Raw genomic sequence first — 21271 nt, forward strand, 5'->3', positions numbered from 1 at the left:
AGCTGTTGGCATTTCTCCAAGGCCTGTTCACCTATTATCACCATGGCTATGAGCTGGCAAAGGACTTCAACCACTTCAAGACTGAGCTGACCATCAGCATTCAGAATGTAATGGTGCTCCCTCACACATAAATACACATGCACACACAGACCCATAGTACTGATTCTTCATCAGTTCTGGAGATGAGATGCATGTTGGTGCAGTTTCAGTTTAATATTAATGATATAACTGATTTTTCCATGGATATACATATGTATAATGTTTCTCTACAACAACACTAATATAAAGGCAAACAACTTTGTGTGTAAACTTTGCACTTATGCTTTAGTGTTTTGCTAAACTAAAGGTAATTAGTGACTTTCACAAGTGGTGTTTCTATACTATGATGAAGTAAATCCTTATTGAAAGTCCTCAAAAAGGTTGTTGCTTTGGAGGTAGTCATATAATGGCCTAGAAACCACTTTCTTGAGGATCTTAGACAAAAAGGGAAGTTTGGAGATAGAGTTGAGTTAGAGTTGCCCTGTAGAGTTCTGAAGAATTATTCAGAGTTGGTTTCCTGGCAAGCAATCAATCTTCATTTATATAGCACCTGTTACAATCAAATTTGTTTCTAGGTGCTTTACAGAGTCCCAGGGACTGACCCCTAACAAGCAACAGTGGCAAGGAAAAACTCCCCTTTAACAGGAAGAAACCTTGAGCAGGACCAGGCTCATATAGGGGGACCCTCCTGATGATGGCCACCTGGGTAGAGAGAGAGGAGAAGGGGAGAAGACGGGTAGAAGAGAGACTAGGCAGAGTTCATAGAAATACATTAATTCTAATAAAGTGACGGTAGAGTTGAGTGGGTCAGCAGGGTTGGAGATCAGTAGGTCAGCATACAGCTATGAAGGCGGCAATACCTGTAGATGATCACATTTAATCTTTTAATGGTTACTTATCTAAAGATGAGTTAGATACTTTGCAATTTGAGTTGGCAGAGGTCAGATCCTGGCAGATCTTTTCCCTCTAATGTTAAAAAATGTTAACAGAGAAGCTTATGAAATAATTATTATTTATTGTTAAGGGTTCCTAAAACTGTTATTTATGATGTCTATGTGAATATTAAGGTCACCTACAATAATGACTCAATCTGTTCTGAGCACTAAGTCAGACAGAAACTGAATGTGGACCAGCAGGTACACAAAACTACAAACAGAACTGGATTTTCCGTCCTCCAGGAATGATAGATTGCTGCCACTCTCCCCCCCTGAACAGTGCCACGAGCAATATGATTAAGATGAGTAGGAGGGTTAGGCTTAGGAGTATTTCATTTGAGCTAAAATTCTTCTCCTTCTGAAGCCAGGTTTCAGTAAGATATAACGCACAAAGATTTCTTCTGGAGCGCACATCTGATTTGGTTAACTGATCCAGATTTTCTTCATCTTTGTTAACAGACAAGGAACCGTTTTGAGAGCACACGGTCGGAGGTGGAGTCTTTGATGAGGAAAATGAAGGAGAACCCACATGAACACAAGAGCGTCAGCCATCACACTATGGAGGGTTATCTGTTTGTACAGGAGAAGCGTAAGTACATAGAGTACCTCTCACACAGATGGATATTTACTTAAAGAAAAACTGAATCTGACTGAAGGGTGCATTTATCAAGGAAAATTCTAGTACTAGATTTGTGGTTTGTGTTTTTTCTCTTCCTGCTGCATCTAAACTCTTTTTTTCTTTCATCGAATATAATCTTTAATTTCTTTTTCTCTCTCAGGCTCATTCGTATCTACCTGGGTGAAGTACTACTGCATGTACCATCGAGAGCCCAAGAGGGTCACCATGGTCCTGTTTGACCCCAAATCTGGAGGAAAAATGGTGAGCAGGTGTGGACGTTAAAACTGAACAACAAATTTAGGTGTTTGGCAAAAATGACCTGCAGAAAGCTCCTTACTTTATATCAGATGGAGTCTGGCTTTGTCACTTTAGGCCATTTGATATCTGTACAATCAGAGTGAACTCATCTAAATTGCTGTCTGACCTGTTTTCAGTGAGAGCTGGTCTCTGACAATGCTGTCCTTTATCACTGTTGATGATTTCTATGGACAGAATTTCGAGGTACAGACCAAGTTGTGGAAGGTGCCATTGTCGGGGAACATTCGGTCTCTCTTTGGTGTAGATAACATAGTGCTGATGGTTTCATTGATGCCATGACCTTCAGCTCGTTCTGGAGCTGATCAGAATCTTTAAATCTGAAGCAAAAAAAAAAAATGGATTTCTTTACATCAGCTTAGCAGAGAATTGGTATCTCAAGGAGTACAATTATCTCCTGGTTGTGTACTCAAGTAATGGGGTGAAGAAACTCAAGAGGTCTGTTAACTTTTAGTTTTGGAATTGATTTGAGGGTCCAATGATCAACTGTTGTACTGCTGCTTCAGTACCAGTGCATATTTGCCTTCATAGTATTATTAAAAAAAATAAGGTAAACTTTAGCCTTTTCACATTTTTACCATATTTGGCATCACTTGAGACATCAGGTTTAAATTTCTCTTTCTAGGGAGAAGAGGAGAGCTTCATCCTGAAGTCATGCACAAGAAGGAAGACCGACTCAATAGAAAAGAGGTTTTGTTTTGACATTGAGGCTGTAGACAGGTCAGTTTCTGTAGTTTTCCAGCACAGGCCTCCTTCAATCTTTTATTTAACCTTTATGCTAATGTAAAGATTTTAAACATTTATTATTATTATTATTTTATTATTATTATTATTATTATTATTATTGTTGTTGTTGTTGTTGTTATTAATGTTATTAATAATACTACTACTACTAATAATAATAATAATTTATTGTTTAATAATAATAATTATTATTATATTACTTGTGTAATGACAACAGATAACCACAAGAGGGCACTCGGGGCTTTTTGAATAGAAACGCTATCGGTCGTCACAGCTGTTCTGAACCCAGCCCTCTGTGGTGCCTCACTTCCTATCACTTTTCTGTATTCCAACTGCACACACCCTATGCTTCTGTCTTTATGTGGATAACCATAGACGCGATACAATTATCAGCCTTTTACCCTAATGCCACCCAATCTTGATCTAAATAATAATCTTAATTCCAATTTAAAATTAAGTCTTAACCCATAAACAGAATATTAAAGCCATGACTACCAGCCAGATTTCCTCACTTCCTAAATACATTGGCTAAGGAAAGCATTCACCCACCTCTTAAATGTTTCAGTATTTCTAACAGTGAAGCCTCATGTCAGAATCCTAAAAAGTCAATTTTTTCCCTACTTAGTCTATGCTCAGTACCTCAAGACTGTCCAAACTGAAAAGTATAGAAATTTTCACAAATTTATAAAAAGCAAAAACTGAAATATCACATGAGGCCAAAAGGCCAAAAGAACTGCCCAAAGAGCTCCGATACAGAGCAGTAGCAAGACACACATCTGAACTAGGAAAAAAACAACCACCAATCAAAATACACATTCTGCTGTATTTATTGTTCCTAAGAGGATGGAAGTCTCCCTCATTCTCACATGAAAGAAGATTAGGTCAACCAAGAATCAAGTTAATACTTCCTGTATTGCACATCTGCTGGAAGGAAATATGATGCAAGCACAGTAATTTCCTGTGCTAGTCTCTCATGCATTCAAGTACAGTTTGGCAGAAATACATTTTATTTTACATCTGTCTTTGTACAGAATTGTGACGAAATGGTGATGGTGAAGAATAATGTGTAGACATTTGTTATGTGGGTATGGTTTAGGTTGTTGTTTTGTAGAACAAGATAAGAATGTCCTGTTTGTGTGAAGTGACAAGTCTGGAAATGTATGTATGTATATGCGTGTTTGTCTGTGCGCTGGCACACATAGATCCGGAGTTATAACCATGCAGGCTCTCTCAGAAGAAGACCGCAGATTATGGATGGAGGCCATGGATGGGAGAGAACCGGTGGGTTGCCACATTTACAATTTTAAAATAAAATAAAATAAAATAAAATAAAATAAAAAAAAATAAAAGCTCACATGTTTGTTCAGGAACAAATGCACCCTCATCAATTCAAGTTCTCATTAAAAGTACAGAATAATTTTAGCCGCCTAAAAGACAGCCAACCCAGACACCACTTATCTGTCACTGTTTATTCTAGTGGGTGGCTGCTGCATCACTGGCTGTTACACAGCTGTGATCAGTTAGGACATAAACTGTGTATTCTTTCCATAGCTAGTGCATAACAAACTATTGAGAAATCCATCTTAAAGCAATTTAGCATAAAAAGTAACCCTTTGGGATGCAGCTTTCTGTTTCCGTCCCAGAGAACATATTACACTGTATTAATCATGATAAATGGATTATGTTTAATGTTCAAAGAACATTAAACTCTTTCAGTTTGCCATGAGTGTTTTCGTCTATGTATGAGCCTCATTGCACCCTTGCGTTCAATTGCTGAGGGGGTTTTATTGTTTGCAGGTGTATAATCTCAATAAAGACAACCAGGCTGAAGGAAGTAAGTGGTTTTCTTGTTCAGAGATTCTATCATTGATCATGTATTATATGTATATAATATTTTTGTTTCTGAAAGATATAAATGTCTCAGTTTTACAGTGACATTAATACCAATAAATGTATTTTCTCTGCGTTGTCAGTGATCCAGCTGGATGTGACAGGGTTCAACGTCATGAAAAAATTCATTTATGCAGTCGAGACTCGAGGTTCAGAGCTCATTTATGTTGTTGTAATTTTAACTAAATTAAGAAGTTTAAAGAAATTTAAGAAGCTAAAGTGCAAGTATACATTTTTATTGTTAAGTTTTTTTTCCTCTCTGTTTTCTGCCTGCAGGCATTGATGAGCAGGGCTTGTACAGAATAGCTGGTGTGAACTCCAGAGTACAGAAACTCTTGAACCTTGCTATGGGTGCACAAAAATACTATGATCGTTACAAATTAAAATAGAGCTGTTCGTATTTTTGTATTCAACTTTGTGGCGTTCTCCATCAGATCCAAAGACGTGTGCTGACGTGGAGCTGGAAAACCACGAGTGGGAGATCAAGACCATCACAAGTGCTATCAAGCACTATCTGAGGTGCGATTGAAAATAAAATAAAAATGTGCTTGCAGCAAAAGTCCTATTACTGTAAATGATACCCCCCTCAGTGAATAAATGCCCCTTTTCATGACAGCCAGTGTTTGTTTGATTGATAGCAAATACACTCAAAAAGTTTTAATGGATATTAATTAAATTTTATGAAAATGCTGATAACAGGCCATGGAAGAGTTGGTTAAATGTTGGTGATGTTCTGGATTCTGGAGGGAATTCGACCTTTTATCTTCCAAAGAGCAAAACTGATTATAAAGCAACCTACTATGTCACATATCCTTGTATTGTAATTGTACTGTATTCTATACTATAGGTGTAAGAGCTGCTTCTTATTGAAACTATTGAAAATGGAAAAATAGGCAAACATTGTCATCCAAAATGTGCAGTATTTAGTGGTTGGTTTCTTGGCAAAAAAAAAAAAATCTGTGAACTATACATGCCAAGTGTCCACTAAATGCACGGGGGACATATAAACAGAAAGCAGACTTAAACAGAAAACACAGATTACCCAAGTTTAAAATTCCCTGGCAAACATTGATGGCTTAATGAAAGAGTCTTATAGCTTTACATGTGTCATCACTGTCCAGAGATCAGTTATTAAACAACTTGAACTGTCCAACTTTACTTGCTTTTACCTGCATCCATCCTGTCTCTAGAATGCTGCCTGCACCCCTCATGACTTACCAATACCAGAGGACCTTCATCAAGGCTGCCAGTGAGTCTTTCACTCGTCTGCCTCATTTATCTCTCAGTAGTGAGACTATGCTGCCTTATTGATTACAGCTGAAATCCCTGTTTTTGTGTTCGACCCTACTAAAGCACACTTTATTAATGGACTATAGAATGAGAACATTAGAAGACATTAGAAGACCCATCCTATTGAGACCCATTCTGCTGAGATTCTAGAACAGTCTTCAACCATCAGTCACAGCACAATATTGACCTCCTGTGTTTTCTCTCTGTAAGTGTAGTTTACAGGGAAAGGTTGGCAGGAAATGACTATGTGTGTCTTGCAATTCTGCCATTAAAGCCCTAAAAGTGAAGCCAACAGGAAAAGAAATGAGAAAAGTGTGTTAAGCGGGGCTTGTGGTGGGGGTGTGAGCAGAACATGGCAGTTGAGAAAGCAAAAAAAAGGTTGTTCTGCCTCCAGCTCGGGCCACCCTTTCATACAGCTGCTTTTACGTATTTATAATATCCTTGTATGTGTGTGAGTCGTCACTTGGTGGTGGTGAAACAGAGTTTTTATTTTTGAAGAATTCTTTCTTTTTGTCTGTGCCTAGACTTGTCTCAGCAATACCTCATCCTCCTGTTCTTGACTAATGAGCTATTGTGGTTTATAATATCTGCTCTACTGCTCTAGAAGAAACTGTCAAAATGTATAACATCATCTGTGAAAAACGATGGCCAAGTTTGATTTGATAGCTTCATCTTGATCTTTAGTCTCTGCTGAAACTAGTTGGACTTTGTGCAGGCTTTGAGCTTAATTTGAAAATATCCCTCAATGGGCATCTGAGCTCCACATCTGCAGTGCTCTGATGACTTAGTGATTCAACGGCACCTGATGGGTGTGGTGTTTTGGGTCTGGCTGATTTGTCAAACTTTAATAGCACCCAACTGTTTTAAAGATAAATCGCTTAAAATCTGACTGATTTAGAAAGGGAGGAGATGAGGACACGTGAGAATGAATGACATTTTGTCTTTGAAATTAATTGGAAACATTTGGCACTTTAAATACAGCTTCCAGGATTTTTTTCTTAAATTCACTCAATTTGCTCACTGAAAGTTGTTCAGAACATGAGCACTAATACAAGTTTCTATGACCTATCTCACAAAAATTATTTTGTAAGTCTTTTACTTGCCTGATAAAAAACAGCTTTAAGAGTCAACATCAGAGCAGGAAACATTCCCAAGACAACATTAAACATATTTTCGTATGGATTTCTAAATAAGCCTGCTATAAACCTAACTAGCTGCTGAAGTAGGGTGCGTTGTTTGCTGTTAAATATGATGCGTTGATGCCTTGGATGCAGGCATTATTTTCTGAGTTTTTCTCAGCACGGTTCTGTAGAGCCCCATCTCTTACACACTCTTTGGAAAATCTCCTGAGGCTTTCTGCATCCATTCATTCAAATGGGCAATAAACAGCAGGTGAATATTTTCACCAGGTGTGCACCCAAAGGTAGAGGAGAGCGGAGTTGTTTGGCTGCAGAGTTTGGGCTGTAGGCGGAAACAAAGACATCTCATAAATGAATGACAGCCATGCCAGCCATCACTGGGATCTGCCAGACTGTTTTAGCTAAACAGAAAAACAATTATTTATGATAACTATTAAACATAAGGCATGCAAACACTTGTCAGGAGTGGGCATTTGCCTGGATGATGGATACTTGATGTGAAGGAGGCCATGATGATGAATAACCTCCACCTGATTTAATCTCTGGTGATTTGACAATGTTCTGCTCACAGTTTTGCATGAGTGTGAGATGTTTTTTCTTCATCACTTCTTATGCAGCACAGTGAAGGTGGAAAAAAAAAAAAACTTTTAAAATACTTTATGATTTAACCACTTCCCCCTTCCCACTTAAAAAGTGGGATATGGGGTATTTATTTAGGAATTCCCTCCTGCATCATCAAAATTCAAATTTCTATATGCACTAAACTTGGTCAACGAGTGAGTGAGGTGAGGTGAGGTGAGGTGAGGTGAGGTGAGGTGAGGTGAGTGAGTGAGTGAGTGAGTGAGTGAGTGAGTGAGTGAGTGAGTGAGTGAGTGAGTGAGTGAGTGAGTGAGTGAGTGAGTGAGTGAGTGAGTGAGTGAGTGAGTGAGTGATGAGTGAGTGAGTGAGTGAGTGAGTGAGTGAGTGAGTGAGTGAGTGAGTGAGTGAGTTGCGTTAAAAGGAGACAATAAATGGATCTAAAGTGGTGAAGACATCAGCATGAATAATGTGTAGCCTTTACTGTCATTCCTTACATAAGCATGTTTATATTTGCAGCAATGTGGCAAGGCAGTGAATGTGCCTTTTCTATTACAAATCTCTGTACATTTATAGCGTCAGAGCTCCTTTTCTGCCTCTATGTGTATGTCTCCTCTGTAGTTCTCACATAAGCTTTAGTTTATGAGTTAAGAAACGGGCATCTTTCTGTTGTCTGGAGGTTTTGTGGACTGTACTGTATTGCCTGATGCTGACAGTGGGGTTCTGAGCTGGCTCATCTAGTGCAAGACCGCCACTGTCACCTCACCATCTAGATACCTTTTACTAGAGTCAAAGCCATTTTTTTCTTGATGATATTAACTCTCATCCTGTAACATTTGTCTAATGCATGTTGGTAATTTTTAGATGATCTTTTTATCAGTAGCGACACAATTTGTTTAGGAAATGGCTTGAATGATGGTTCTCTGTCACTCAAGAGTTGGACAACCCAGAAGCCAGGGTGACGGAAATCCATGCTCTGGTTCACCGACTCCCTGAGAAGAACAGACAGATGCTGGAGCTGCTGATGAAACACTTGGCTAAGTAGGAAAATGTTACTGTCAAAATGAATGTGATTATGGCTTTGTGTTCTTAAGAAGTAGCACAGTTTTGCAGAAATGTGAGTTTTAGTGACCCTTGCAGCCTATGTAATCTAACGCTCCTGATCACATCCACTCTTTCCATAATGCAGTCACCCCATCAAATGTGTTTCTCAAATTATTCATCCTGCAGAATGATTTGGAGATAAAATTCAGCAACAAGAAAAATAAAATGATCTATATACATATGTATATGTATATTTTTAAAATCTGAATATTTAAAAGTAATAACACATGTCTTAATGTTCTTATTCTATAAAAAATTGTGCTGTAATGAACAGTGGGTATATAAGTAACATTATCACTGCAGCTATGTTAATAAAACATGGATGAATATGAATTACTAACATACAAACTTTTATGAGGCAGTGTTGGATCACTGCCCTGCAAAAACTGGGAGCAGAGTTGTGATGCTCTGAGCATCTGTCAGTTTTCATTCTCACTTTATAAAATAAACATCCTTCTGTGTTTACTGATGATTTTAAAAGCTGTTTTGACTCCCTTAGTGTCAGCAGTTAGCAGAGAAGTAATTTGGTAGAACAGTTGTTAATTTGCTTTTGTCTAGATTTTTGTCCTGGGTGAATATGGGCCCATTTTCATGACTTCTTTTGGTTCATAATTAAATTTTGGTCTCTAACATGGTGTGAAAAGTGCAGCAAGAGTGTAACATTTTAAAAAATGCTGTGGAGATGTGAAGAGTTAACTGGCGGATTAGTACGGGCACTTATTTGATCCAATGTTGACGTAAAACTTTAAAAATGTCGGCTCATACATCATTCCCATCTCCAACAGCGTGGCCAGTCACAATCAACACAATCTGATGACAGTCGCCAACCTGGGCGTGGTTTTCGGACCAACTCTGCTCCGACCACAGGAGGAGACAGTGGCCGCCATCATGGATATTAAGTTTCAGAACATTGTGGTAGAGATTCTCATCGAACATCATGAAAAGGTAAGAATGAAGTTGGATTATTGTGGGGTCAAAAATTATATTAAAATCTTTGCTTTTTGTAAATTTACCTGAAATAGCAGTTCAATAATGTTGGTAGCACTACCATCTTGATCTTACAGATATTCAGGGATGTTCCAAGTTCAGCAACTAGTCCTACCAACCTGCTGCTTGACCTGACCCGAAGGAGAAGCATCGCGAGTAAAGCTCCTTCCTGCAGCGAGAGACCTCTCACGCTCTTTCACACTCCGACAAATTCCCAGAAAGGTGAACACAACCAGTCATTTGCATCAAAAGTAGCCACATTATAGGTATCATATATATTTTTAAATATTAAAGGGATTTGTGTACAGTTGATAGCTGATCGTACAGAAGAGCAGGACACCAACAGACATGTTTTAAATATAAAATGAAAAGTTAAGCCTGGAGATGAGCATAAGAAGAGGGCCCTTAATGGTATTTTTTACTTTGCCCTTGTAGGTGAAAAGACGGACAGTGTGGCCAATACAGCGTTTGCCGAACTGCTTTCGGCCAACTGCAACAGCAGCAGTCAAGGTGGCACCATGAAACACAGCCTGAACAGCAGCAACGGAGAGCAGGACGCCCAGCCGAACCGGCCCAGCTCACTGTGAGTGGGAGCAATCCAAGGATTTATCCTGTGCTGGTGCACGGAATTTCAGATTTATCTGATGACAACGTGAAGAGACACATACCACATTCACAAATGCGCACACGTGAAGAGACACATGCACGCACAGTCACGTGCTAAAAACTGTCAGGTTTTCTGTTGAATTCCCTATAGCACCAATCAAGCATGGTTACATCAGTTTACACCAACAATACAGCTGATGTGAAGTACTGTATATGTTTGTGTGTTTCTGCATTTGTGTACAGGCAAATACATACTTGTGCAGAAACACGCTGATTGCCTGCCCATAATTACATGACTAGTTCAACCATAACCATACAAACGACTTTGTTGAATTCCACTTAAAAAGAGAGGCACTACCAATCATCTCAACCTCTGATATGATGGAAACACATTTGTGACCAGCCTGCCGTCACCTTGACAACTGCACAATCTTTGATTGTTTTCCAGCCTCTTTCTCAAAACTCACAAGTATTTCTGAGCTGTAGGTATTGATTATTTGCTTCAGTAAGATTTCTATATTATCGTTTCTCTGGGGGAGACGTTTCCTGTCACACACACAGGTGAACCTGTAACAATGGAGGCAGAGCAAACCCGTTTAGAAAACCTTTGTTTTCAAATCAAGCATGCGCCTTAAAAGAGCTCCCAAGGCCAGATTAGATGGATCAATATAGGCAAAACACAGAGAAAACATAATGTATTTTCATGTCAGGATGCTTGTAAAAATGGTCTTGACAAGATATATGACAGATGTCCCAAACTTAAACACTTTAAGGTGACCATAGTAAGAGAAGAGCCTTTAGCACAGGAGGAGCTCTCAGAAGGGCTTTTTAAAGGACGAGAGGGTTGCCCCTGCTCTGGCAGAGCTTTAGAGGTCGTTCCTCCATCTGGGAACAAGGGATGAGAAGTTTCGATTGTCATGCTTGAACAGATTCTTTGCCGGACTACGCTCATGTAAGGAACGCAGCAGACGAGGGGTAGATGGACTCCAGGGAGACTGTGTCAGTAGGAAGAGCAGATCCAGCCGGTACATTGTAGGTCAGAATAAGGGACTGCCTTATGCAGGCAGCCAGTGGTGCTCCATCAGCAGTGGAGTGACGTGGGCCACCTTTGGTTGGTTGAAGACCGGACGCGCCACCATATTCTGGACCATCTGAAGTAGTTTTGCTACACACATCGGCATGATGGGTTAGGAACAGCCTGATTATTCTGATTTAAATACACAGAACTTTAATGAAGCTCTATCCTGGGTGATCACTGAATGATGGCGTGATTGTGCACTTTGTTGAAATTAGCTCACTTCTGAGGATTGAAATTAGAAAATGTTTGACTTAATTAATGATTGTTTTTCTGAAAATCAGACCTATTTACACAAACCATGACAAATGCATCTCAACAAATGATAATGGAGCACCTAGAATTGTGCTTCCTGTCCTTCCAAGGAAGGGCAGCCAGTGGGTTCATAGCAACCCAAAAGTAGTGAGGGACGTCAAAGGCAGTTCAGAAGCTCTGAATTCCATTTAGGTCGAGTTCTTTTTTTCATGAGTGGTTATTACTTCATTTGATTCATTTGGTCTTCATATACTTATATTTTAAAGATGTGTGTTTGACTAGCGCTAGCAGCTTTGTTTTATCCTTTCTATATGTCCATAAATTGTTACAGAGATTAATACTATTATAATTCTCATGTCAACTTTGCTGATGTGCAATGCAACATGAAATTCAATGAATTTTTTGTTTACTTCATTTTTATGCATCCCCAGTGTTTGGTGAGATATGATACCACTTAAAACTAAAATTGGAGTCTGTTGCTTCTTCACTTTCCTTCTTTCCCCAGGACGCACCCCACAATGTTGATGGCTGCTTTTTCATTACTGTGAGGTTTATCAAGCGCACAAGTGTATGATGAAAGAAGCTGAATCAGATGCTGATGCAGTTGTGGGAGTGGCTCAGGGACAAACATGTGACTGAGGCACCCTTTACACTCCTAATGTAATAAGCTCCTGCCCTCTTCGATTAGTTTGTTCTCTTCATTTTATTAGTTGTTTGAGGATTACTTAATTTCTATAGCAGAGCAAGTATGAAGGAGTGTCAGAGATCAAAAGACAGCTGTGCTCTCTCATGTTACGCCTCTTCATCACTCATTGTGAAATCTGACACCAGGGCTGTCAGTCTCCCCCAGGAAATTTTGTCTGTTGTTGTCACCAAATGCAGCTTGGATGCTGATTAGCTCATCAAATGTTTGTGTCCATTTTTCATATGTCAGTTTAAATGCTTTCCTTCTTGAGCAAAATATTGAAGCATTATGCAATCCACAATAGGCAGCTAAATGATGTAATAAATCAAATCAAATCAAATCTATCTTTATTAATATAGCGTCTTATATAATCAAAATTGGTTGGAGAGGAGAGGAGAGGAGAGGAGAGGAGAGGAGAGGAGAGGAGAGGAGAGGAGAGAGAGGAGAGGAGAGGCGAGGCGAGGCGAGGCGAGGCGAGGCGAGGCTAATAGGCAGCTAAATGATGAGTGAAGAGGTTTCTTTGCCTGAGAGTTGCTGACTCGTTCATTATTTTAGAGGCTAAATTAAAGTTAGAATGTGAATAAAATTCTTTATACTTAGGTCATTTTATCAATTTTGTTTCCTTCAGGCGGAACCCTAAAAGCTGCAGCAGCATACCAAGCAGGTGAAAAGACTATCATGAAGTGATTGAACATGTGTTAGAATACCTGCTTACATTGCTGACTTTCCTGCCCTTCAGCGCACCCTCTCCAAGTCCCAACTCGCCACGCTCTCCCTCCTGGCCCATGTTCTCGGCCCCATCGAGCCCTCAGCGGATCTCCTCTGCCTCCAGCAACTCGTCACCTTTCAGGTGTTTAAACTCGGCATGTATCCTCCGCTGTCTGCTGGCATCTAAATCAACCCACAAGTGCCCTTCTCCAGTTCTTAAACTGAAAGAATTATTCCTCACACAAGACTGTGACCTTTGGCCTCTAATAAGTGTTTAGGTTCAGTTGTATGTTTTCTCAAAGGTCAGGGAACATTTTTATAGCAGCCTTAGTTAAATTGTAGCTGCTCAGCTGGACCTGGATAAAGCCCCAGCAGCATCTTTACATTGTAATGTTGTAGGCAGTCTGTTGAAGAAACCATCGTCATCCTCATTTAAAAACACCAGCTGTGTTGGCACACATGACCCACAGCATGGTCTTCAGCAGAATGTCCAGTAAAATGGCTCAGGATATTAGAATGATTGTAGTTTTAAACAGGGCTCAAGTGCTACCTACCACATTTGACATGTCTTGTGTCTTTTGAGTTTAGTTCCAGTTTGACCTAAATGGTACATTAGGTTGTTGTTTCATTCTTCCATGTAAACTCACAGTACTTTTGTTTGTCTTCTTGTTACAGCATCGTGGGGAAGAAGGCTCGAGCTTTGTATGCCTGTAAGGCAGAGCACAACTCTGAGCTGTCTTTCATAGCCGGGAACATCTTTGAGAACGGTAAGTGAGGCTCTTTGTTCTCCAGCAGACAGGAAATGGTAAAAGTATGTTATGAAATGGTTCACATTTGAAGAGGGTTAACCTCTGCCTTCATTCCTAATTTTGGGGATTTGTTCATCCAAGTCCTCAGAACATTCAATTCATTTCTTTTTTTCTTCACTTCACTAGTTAAGAGTTCCACCCTCTCCTGCATCTACAGTATGAACTCTCATATGTGTCCCTCTTCTTTCAGTTCACACATCCAGGGAGCCTGGGTGGCTGGAGGGGACTCTGGATGGCCAGACAGGACTGATACCAGAAAACTACGTGGAGATTCTTTAACCTAGGACCAAAAAAGAAGATTAAGTGGGACAAAGTAGTGTTATGTTGACTCCAGATAACCATGTTCAACCACACAAGTCTGAATAGATCCCATTAGAACAAAGATCAGTTTAGGCCACTTCATTGGTGTTACTACTAGACTAGGAATATGAACTGGATCAAGCAGCATTGGTTGAAAGGACATGACATCTAAGCAAATTAATTGCACTGGGAAAAAAGTTGCACTGTGGGTCTGGCTGTTATTGGATTAGAGTGGAGGAAGATTTTCCACGTGAAGTCGATGTCATAGTGAGCCTGGAATGTGTGTTGGAGTGTGCGTGTGTCTGTCTGGGGGTGTGGGCTTAGTATCACTTTCATAATTTAGCTGATGGTTGCTGAGCACTGGGGCTGTTAATTTGCTGCCTCCTGCACAGCACCGGGAACTCCTAGGGCCAGTAGAGAACAACTCACTTAAAGGTCAGCAGAGGTATCTCATTTCTAACTCCAAATGCCTCTCAGAAAAATGTAAAGTAGAAATTTGGTTTTCAGAGCAGCGTAGAAGACAACTGATCCATGCTGCCTAAAGTAAGCCCACCTGTAAGGCCTCGCTGCGATAATGCTCCCGTTGGCAATAATTGAGTCCACTCTTGGCTGTGGTGCTGAGATTTCAACCAAGGTTGTTTTAGAAAGGATTTCATGAGTGCAAATGTGTTTTCCAGGGAGGCTCAGGAAGCTAAACTGTCATGCTTGAAACACTTATCTCAACTTTTTTATCTCTGAATTTTCCTTTTAAATGCATCTCAAGTCAAAAAAAAAGTGAAACAACACAATTTTCTTCAAACCCAAACTTCTTATTTGTGACACTCTTAAAGATGCAATCCTGAATTGTATTTGAGGTATTATTTTCAATAGTGTAAATAATGATGCACCATTTGATAATTTTTTAAGTCTGGAATTTTATATTTTGCATTTCTAGCATGCTAACTTAATTGCTTTGATTTCCTGCCCAGTTGTTTGTATCTTGAGCCTCTCTACAGCCTTATGTTGTACCTGGTGGTTTGGTAAATTGAAGAAATTTTGCTGAATTAAAGTGTTGAACAGCCATTCATCCACATCTACCTGTCTTTTTGTTCATTCTCTGACAAGTGTTGATGAGCACTGTTGTCAACTGGAGTGCACAGGGGTTTTTGTACTCTGGGTTCCTACTTTTGCACCATTTGGTTGTGGCTAATTGCTAATCCACTAGCAATGAAGCTTAACTTTACTGGTGGCTATGGCAGTTTGGAATTCTTCAGGTTGCTGGGGAATACGTACTATAGAGGCCTTACACCCAATTCAAAACCAATTTTTCATTGATCCTCTCGGCTCATTGTAGTCACTTTCCTCAACTGAAGGGTAAATTCCCAGTCACCGGTTGTAGCAGACAGAAAAACCAGCAAACACTTTAAAAAATTAAAAAAAAAGACCAACTATTTTAAAGCGTAACATCATGACGTATTTCAACATTTAATCAAGTAGGTGAAAATATTGACACTGACTACAGAAAATGGCATAATACAGAAGTAAAACAAATTTCTATAAACCAACATTTCTTCAAACATTTGATTACATTTACATAACTGAAATACTTTGAAAGCCATAGCCTTGTGTACCAGTTAGATGCAGTCTGCCCTTTATCTCTGAAGATATTTGCATTTCATTCATATAAAACAGACTTGATTATCCTGTAATGAGGGTAGTGCAATTTCATCAGGCTCTGGTAGATTTTTTTTCTTTACTTTTTAAAGATATATTTGTGACCACTATGTTTTCACAGCAATGTAGAACAGATCCACAACCCATCCAATACGAGATATCTTTTTAAATGAAATAACAGTTTTTGCCTTGCTAATGGTTGCTACTCAAAAGTAACAGCCTGAATACTTCTTTCCTATGCTCTCTCCCTCCTCCCACACTTTGGTCACTCCTATAACAAAACTGAAAGCCTCCAGTTCACTTCCGCCTTCTGTCCACCCACCAACATTTCCTTAGAAATTGAAAACAGTGACTTTCCCAAAGAATATTCACTTTACGTCACGAGACACTTGCTAATGTATTTAGCGCACCTATGTTTATCAAACACGAACTGCTGGGCAAAAAAGGGGGGTGTATACGTTTGTGAATAATTAAAAGGTGGAAACAATCACGCTGACATGTCCAAAATGGAAAAAAAGTTGAGTTAGTGTCCTGAATTTAAATCTATGGCTCTGTTTCTTGGCCTTTAGTCACACAATGGAAAGTATAAGAGGGAATAAAAACAGTTTATTGTAAAATATTTTGCAATAATAGACTCTCTTAAGTTTATCTTTCACTGGATATGTCAGCGCTGCTATATACATCTATGGCATTTATGTATGAGCGGGGAAAATGGTTACACCTACATCGGGAACCTGGTCATCTTAAAGGCCACCATCTATAATACTGAATTAAGATTAAGATGTACTTTATTCATCCCCGTGGGGAAATTGAATATGAATGCAAAGGTCACAAGCAGATGGATCAGTTGCACCTTCCGCAGAGCGATGCCTGCTGAGTTGACTAGATGGAGATACCAGGTGAAGCTTACACTGCATGTGTAGACCACCCTCTAAAACCCTCCTACGAGTGACTGTACTTTGGCAGAAAAGTAGATTAGAAATCCGATGGCTGTTATCAAATAATGGCTTATATTCATCAAAGCCTACAGTGCTGTTGGGTCTATGAGGCCACATGGCCGTTCCACTGTGATAACACTAAGAATAAAGTGTAAGAAATCTGTACAGTCATATTTTAGGCAGTAAGTACAAGAAATAGTGAAGAAAACACATCTGCTTCTGCACTGTGCTTGAACATCCTGATCAAGTTGGCGCCCAGCACTGTCTTTGGCCATCACCTATGCTGCTGGAACCTCTTTTTTTTTTTTAAATGGTACATGTGTATGAAATTGTAATTTTCAAAAATACAATAAAAGTGAATCTCCAAAAAATATGTACCGGTATAGCATACACTTACTTATTTGATACCACTGAGGTGGCAGAATTTCACTTTGTTAAATGGAAATATTCCATGATATTTATTTGTAAAGTAAAGGAATTATTGAAAAAATAGAGATTTACAAAAGTGGATGGAACTAAGCTAAACCAATATTTACTTCCTATAGGGCAGATGTGGCCACACCCCCTGCCTTCCTCTGCTGTACAACAGAATCAGGGAAAATACCACTGCAGAGGAAACCTGTTTAAATTTGCTCATTACTGTGTAGCATGTATCTTCAGCCTTTTTATTTACTATGCCAAATGTGCTCTACATCCACAATATTCCAATTATTCCAATGTGTCAGTTTTCCAAATGATATCTACTTCTCATGGAAAATTTCCAAAAACTTACTAGAATTTAATGCCACTCTGCAACCTTAATAATAATCTACACATTGAACCTGGTGTTGACAGACTCGCAATAAAAGAGCAAGTCATCAAAGCTCAACTGAACAGTTGGTTCTTGATGCATCAAAAAATAAGGATGCACTATAACGTAACGATTTGGGCACAAATTAAACAAATCCAGGTGACTTCAGGGCTGTTTTCACAACATCTGAACATGCAACTTGTTACGCTGTTTATTGTGAAGACCAGTGTGGTGATCATAAGTCTATGAAAAAACATATTGCCAGCTGATCCCAAACTGTGATCATCACATTGTCTGTGTACACTGAAAAGTTGCAGCCTTGAATGAAAAGAGGGTCTGGGTGTTTTTTTTTCATTTGTTTAACAGTGAATACTCATATTTTGGATTTTAAGAGTGTGAAAACAGCCCCATTTTCACTTTTTGCATGAGCACTGTCGAGTTGTTCAAAGCAAACTTCAGCTTCAGAAATGAAAACTATGTTGAATACAGAATTCCGTTGCTTGATTCCTATACCGTACTGTATCCAAATACTAATTTGGCTTTTCTGATTGAGATTAAGCTCATTAAAGGCTTTTCTGAGTGCACTCTGTCAGCCCTGCAGTTTCTTTTTTCACAACTCTAGAGTGATACATTCTTTCAGTGAATTCCAAAACTTTATATCATTGAAATCCAACCCCTCCATACAGATGCTGCACAACAAATGTCCAATTCCTTAATTGGGATTGTGCAATTCCATTAACATACATCGAATGGGACTTCAATGAAACCAGGTTCCACTAATTATTTACTAAGGCTGAGTATCTGTGCAAACTCTTAATTTACACACTTGCATGGGATCTTTTCCAAAAACCTGATTCGTGTGACTGCAACATGATGCTGCAGAAGTCATCCAGTCTGTGCCAAAACATTGAGAACACCTTGTTTGAATTCTACTGAGTCCATTTATCACAGCTGTTACAGACTTAGTAAAACATTTAGATTGATCATTAACATTTGCTGAGAGTCTGACAGCTTCCAGCACAAGATTTGTTCATCCAAGATACTTGGCATGAATGGCAGAACAATTGCAACTTTTCAGTGTTATTTTCTTAGCTTTCAAGACTACAAGCTCAGAAGGAAAGCAGAAATTGATAGCAGAAATTTTTAAATTGAAAGCAGAAATTGAAACATTTAAAGACAATAAAAATGGGGGACGGGTGTGAAGGTTATATTTTTGTGTTTTTAACAAAGATGCAGAGAAGAAGGCTATAAAGAGCTTCAAAAAGGCACTGTTTTTCCCTTCTCAAATACATTGTAAACATCTTGCTGAGGGAGCATGTTTCCACATATGCTCTTTGGCTTCTTCTAAGCACAGTCAGAGATGCACAACTGCATACAACAAAAAGCTTGAAATAAAACAAAACTTCCTGTGAGTTGTTTTTTTGATCTACAAGGTTATGTGAATCTGATTTGTATCATTTCAAAAATAAATGTAGCCAGGTCACATCTGAGATCAGGTCACAAGACAGAAAATTCAGAGCTTTTAAGTTCTTGGGGGAAACCATGACGAGTCAACACTGACTACATTCTCAACGTACAGGGAGGAGGACGAGTTGAGTCAACGGTGGTCATCCGATTGAAGGAGGAAAGGCCGTTTCCCTTCAGCAGCTAGATGGTTAAAACAGTAGGGGGGAGGGAGTTAGGGGGAGGGAGAGAGAGAGAGAGAGAGCATAAAATGCAGGCAGAAACCTGAGCAGAGACAGCTTTGCACAGGAGATGGGGCTGGATAAAATAAAGTAGACTTCCCGAGATATGTCCGAAAAGACATTCCCTGACATATTTCACCTCGCATACAAACTCTTCTTGGTTGATTGACAGGTAGGGCTACAAGTCGTGGTTTCTCCAGTCTTGCCAAATCTGAGGCCCCGTTAAAGAGTGCAAGGGCTACTGAGATTGGGCCTTAATGGCTGAGTTCATGAGATGGAATGTCAAAATTCCCAGTTCAGGCTCTCAGAAAATCCACTGATGATGATCAACACAAGCGAAAGAGGTCAGGAGTGCAGTATGAAAGGTCAGGATGGAGGTCACGGGTGGGACAGGATTTTAAGGCATTGCTTCACAGTTCAAGGTGGTCATTTCTGGTGGAAAAGTAGAGGTTTGACTCTTCCGTCTTTGAATTTTGGTATCTGGTCTGTGATGATCTCCACCAGCATCTCCGGGAATTCTATGCTGAGGGTTTTATTCACAAAGGTGTAGAAACAGAATTGGAGAAGACCCTCTACCATCTGGAAGAGAGACAACTGCATTAGCAAAAAAGGTGAATTTAGATCAATTTTAACACAATGTTGTGGCGTTCCCACAGAACACTGCCCCCCCCCCCCCCCCAATTTCCACATATAGCATCACACCAGGAATCTGGAGTGACTGATGGTTCGTATTCTCGCCCAGAGGAACTACAGCTACTCCCGCAATATCATTCACATTAGAAAGTAGCTGAACTTATAAATCACCCGGCAGTTTTAGACCACGTCCTCTTCTTCTTGCTTGTATCCATAGAGAAAGGATGAGTGGTGCTAAATATTTCCACTGAAATGATCCATTTCGTCTTGTCCACCTTTCCTCTGAACCTTGTTTTCATCATGCGTAAGATAATATGATTTAAAAGAGTTGAAATGTACAGGATATAGTCTATGTTTCCAATTCCAATCTGAGCAACATGGATTGATGTGTCACAGAAGCACTGGTGCTTCTGGGACGCTTCAGAGACAGAGCAGTGCTCGCTGTGGAAATGCAGAGATTCACTAAAACGGGAATGTATTTGCCACACAGTGCATTGGGCTGCGTTGATGCTTTATGTGATGTGATAATGATGGGTGTGATAAATATCCTTGTTAATTCTGAACATGTGAACGTGATTGTCTGACCTCCTGCATGGAGTCCAGTAATTTGGTCAGCTTGTAGAAACGCCTCCAGTTCTGGCTGGCATTCTCCTCTCTCTTGACAATGGCTTTTCCCAGCTCCTTGATGTACATCATCCTGATCTCATCGAACACCGCCTGGCTCTTCAGACCATCTTTTGGTACTACACACAAACACAAACATGGTGACTCAATACTGTGAACCATCAAGTACCAACACACTGCAAGCAGGCATAAAAACACAGACGAGCATTGAGAGGCCAATGGGATTAACCCAAAGGACAGTAACACTGGTACTGGTCCCTGTCAGAGAAATCTGACAGTACTATAAAAGCACTGTGGTAACAACAACACAATAACTTCCACCCAGCTTTCCTAGTACTGGGCCCAGGCTATTTCCCAATTACTGACCTGGTGATTATGTAAAGCCAGAAAGGCCGACATCAGGGTGAAAAAAAACAGCCTGCATACATAATCAAATAAATAGGGCACACTGCTGAACCCAGCATACACAGGCTATTCATCCTTATGCATATTCAGGCCAAGAGAAAAAACAGATGGCACTTCCTGTTTTAGGCTCACATGTCGTTTTTATGCACCTTCACTCACTCTTTAAACACCGCATGAAAGCTTTTTTCTTGCAACAAAAAGCCAAGCTTGTCCTTTAACACTTGAAGATAAATCATGAAAAGTACAAATCCAAGGTCATGTGTCTCACCGGAACTCTTTATTGCCAGTTCGGCTTAAAAAAAAACTTTATCAGGGACTCAACAAACAAGTACTGCTAAACCTGCACGTGGGAGCCAGTGGGAGATGATCACATGACAGCCGAGTCAAATCAAATCAAATCAATCTTCATTTATATAGCACCTGTTACAATCAAAATTGTTTCTAGGTGCTTTACAGAGTCCCAGGGA

General features: G+C 39.7%; 2 protein-coding genes across 7 annotated transcripts in view; one reads left to right on the top strand and one right to left on the bottom strand.

Annotated features, from left to right (window-relative positions):
- LOC130538164 (rho GTPase-activating protein 26-like) overlaps positions 1–15142 on the top strand; it is a 55591-nt gene extending 40449 nt beyond the window's left edge. The window contains exons 7-24 of one of the 3 annotated variants that reach the window (XM_057055531.1): positions 3–107; positions 1434–1563; positions 1754–1854; positions 2534–2628; positions 3855–3933; positions 4450–4486; positions 4626–4691; positions 4819–4893; positions 4977–5061; positions 5733–5791; positions 8483–8588; positions 9437–9596; positions 9716–9860; positions 10074–10221; positions 12888–12923; positions 12999–13109; positions 13643–13734; positions 13967–15142. In XM_057055531.1, coding sequence (XP_056911511.1) covers positions 3–107; positions 1434–1563; positions 1754–1854; positions 2534–2628; positions 3855–3933; positions 4450–4486; positions 4626–4691; positions 4819–4893; positions 4977–5061; positions 5733–5791; positions 8483–8588; positions 9437–9596; positions 9716–9860; positions 10074–10221; positions 12888–12923; positions 12999–13109; positions 13643–13734; positions 13967–14055 — 1719 coding nt within the window. In that variant the 3' untranslated portion in view covers positions 14056–15142. The remainder of the gene's footprint in view (positions 1–2; positions 108–1433; positions 1564–1753; positions 1855–2533; positions 2629–3854; positions 3934–4449; positions 4487–4625; positions 4692–4818; positions 4894–4976; positions 5062–5732; positions 5792–8482; positions 8589–9436; positions 9597–9715; positions 9861–10073; positions 10222–12887; positions 12924–12998; positions 13110–13642; positions 13735–13966) is intronic. The other 2 variants (XM_057055532.1, XM_057055533.1) reach the window with 2 other exon arrangements.
- Positions 15143–15521: 379 nt separating this feature from the next.
- LOC130538165 (glucocorticoid receptor-like) overlaps positions 15522–21271 on the bottom strand; it is a 35314-nt gene continuing 29564 nt past the window's right edge. For 3 of the 4 annotated variants that reach the window (XM_057055535.1, XM_057055536.1, XM_057055534.1), the window contains 2 exons: positions 20361–20518; positions 15522–19721 (listed from right to left, as the gene is read on the bottom strand). In XM_057055535.1, coding sequence (XP_056911515.1) covers positions 19569–19721; positions 20361–20518 — 311 coding nt within the window. In that variant the 3' untranslated portion in view covers positions 15522–19568. Of the gene's footprint in view, positions 19722–19946; positions 20064–20360; positions 20519–21271 lie in introns of all 4 variants that reach the window. The other variant, XR_008953786.1, reaches the window with a different exon arrangement.

Source organism: Takifugu flavidus, chromosome 14 (genome assembly GCF_003711565.1).
Source record: "Takifugu flavidus isolate HTHZ2018 chromosome 14, ASM371156v2, whole genome shotgun sequence".
In the NCBI taxonomy this organism is placed as follows: Eukaryota; Metazoa; Chordata; class Actinopteri; order Tetraodontiformes; family Tetraodontidae; genus Takifugu; species Takifugu flavidus.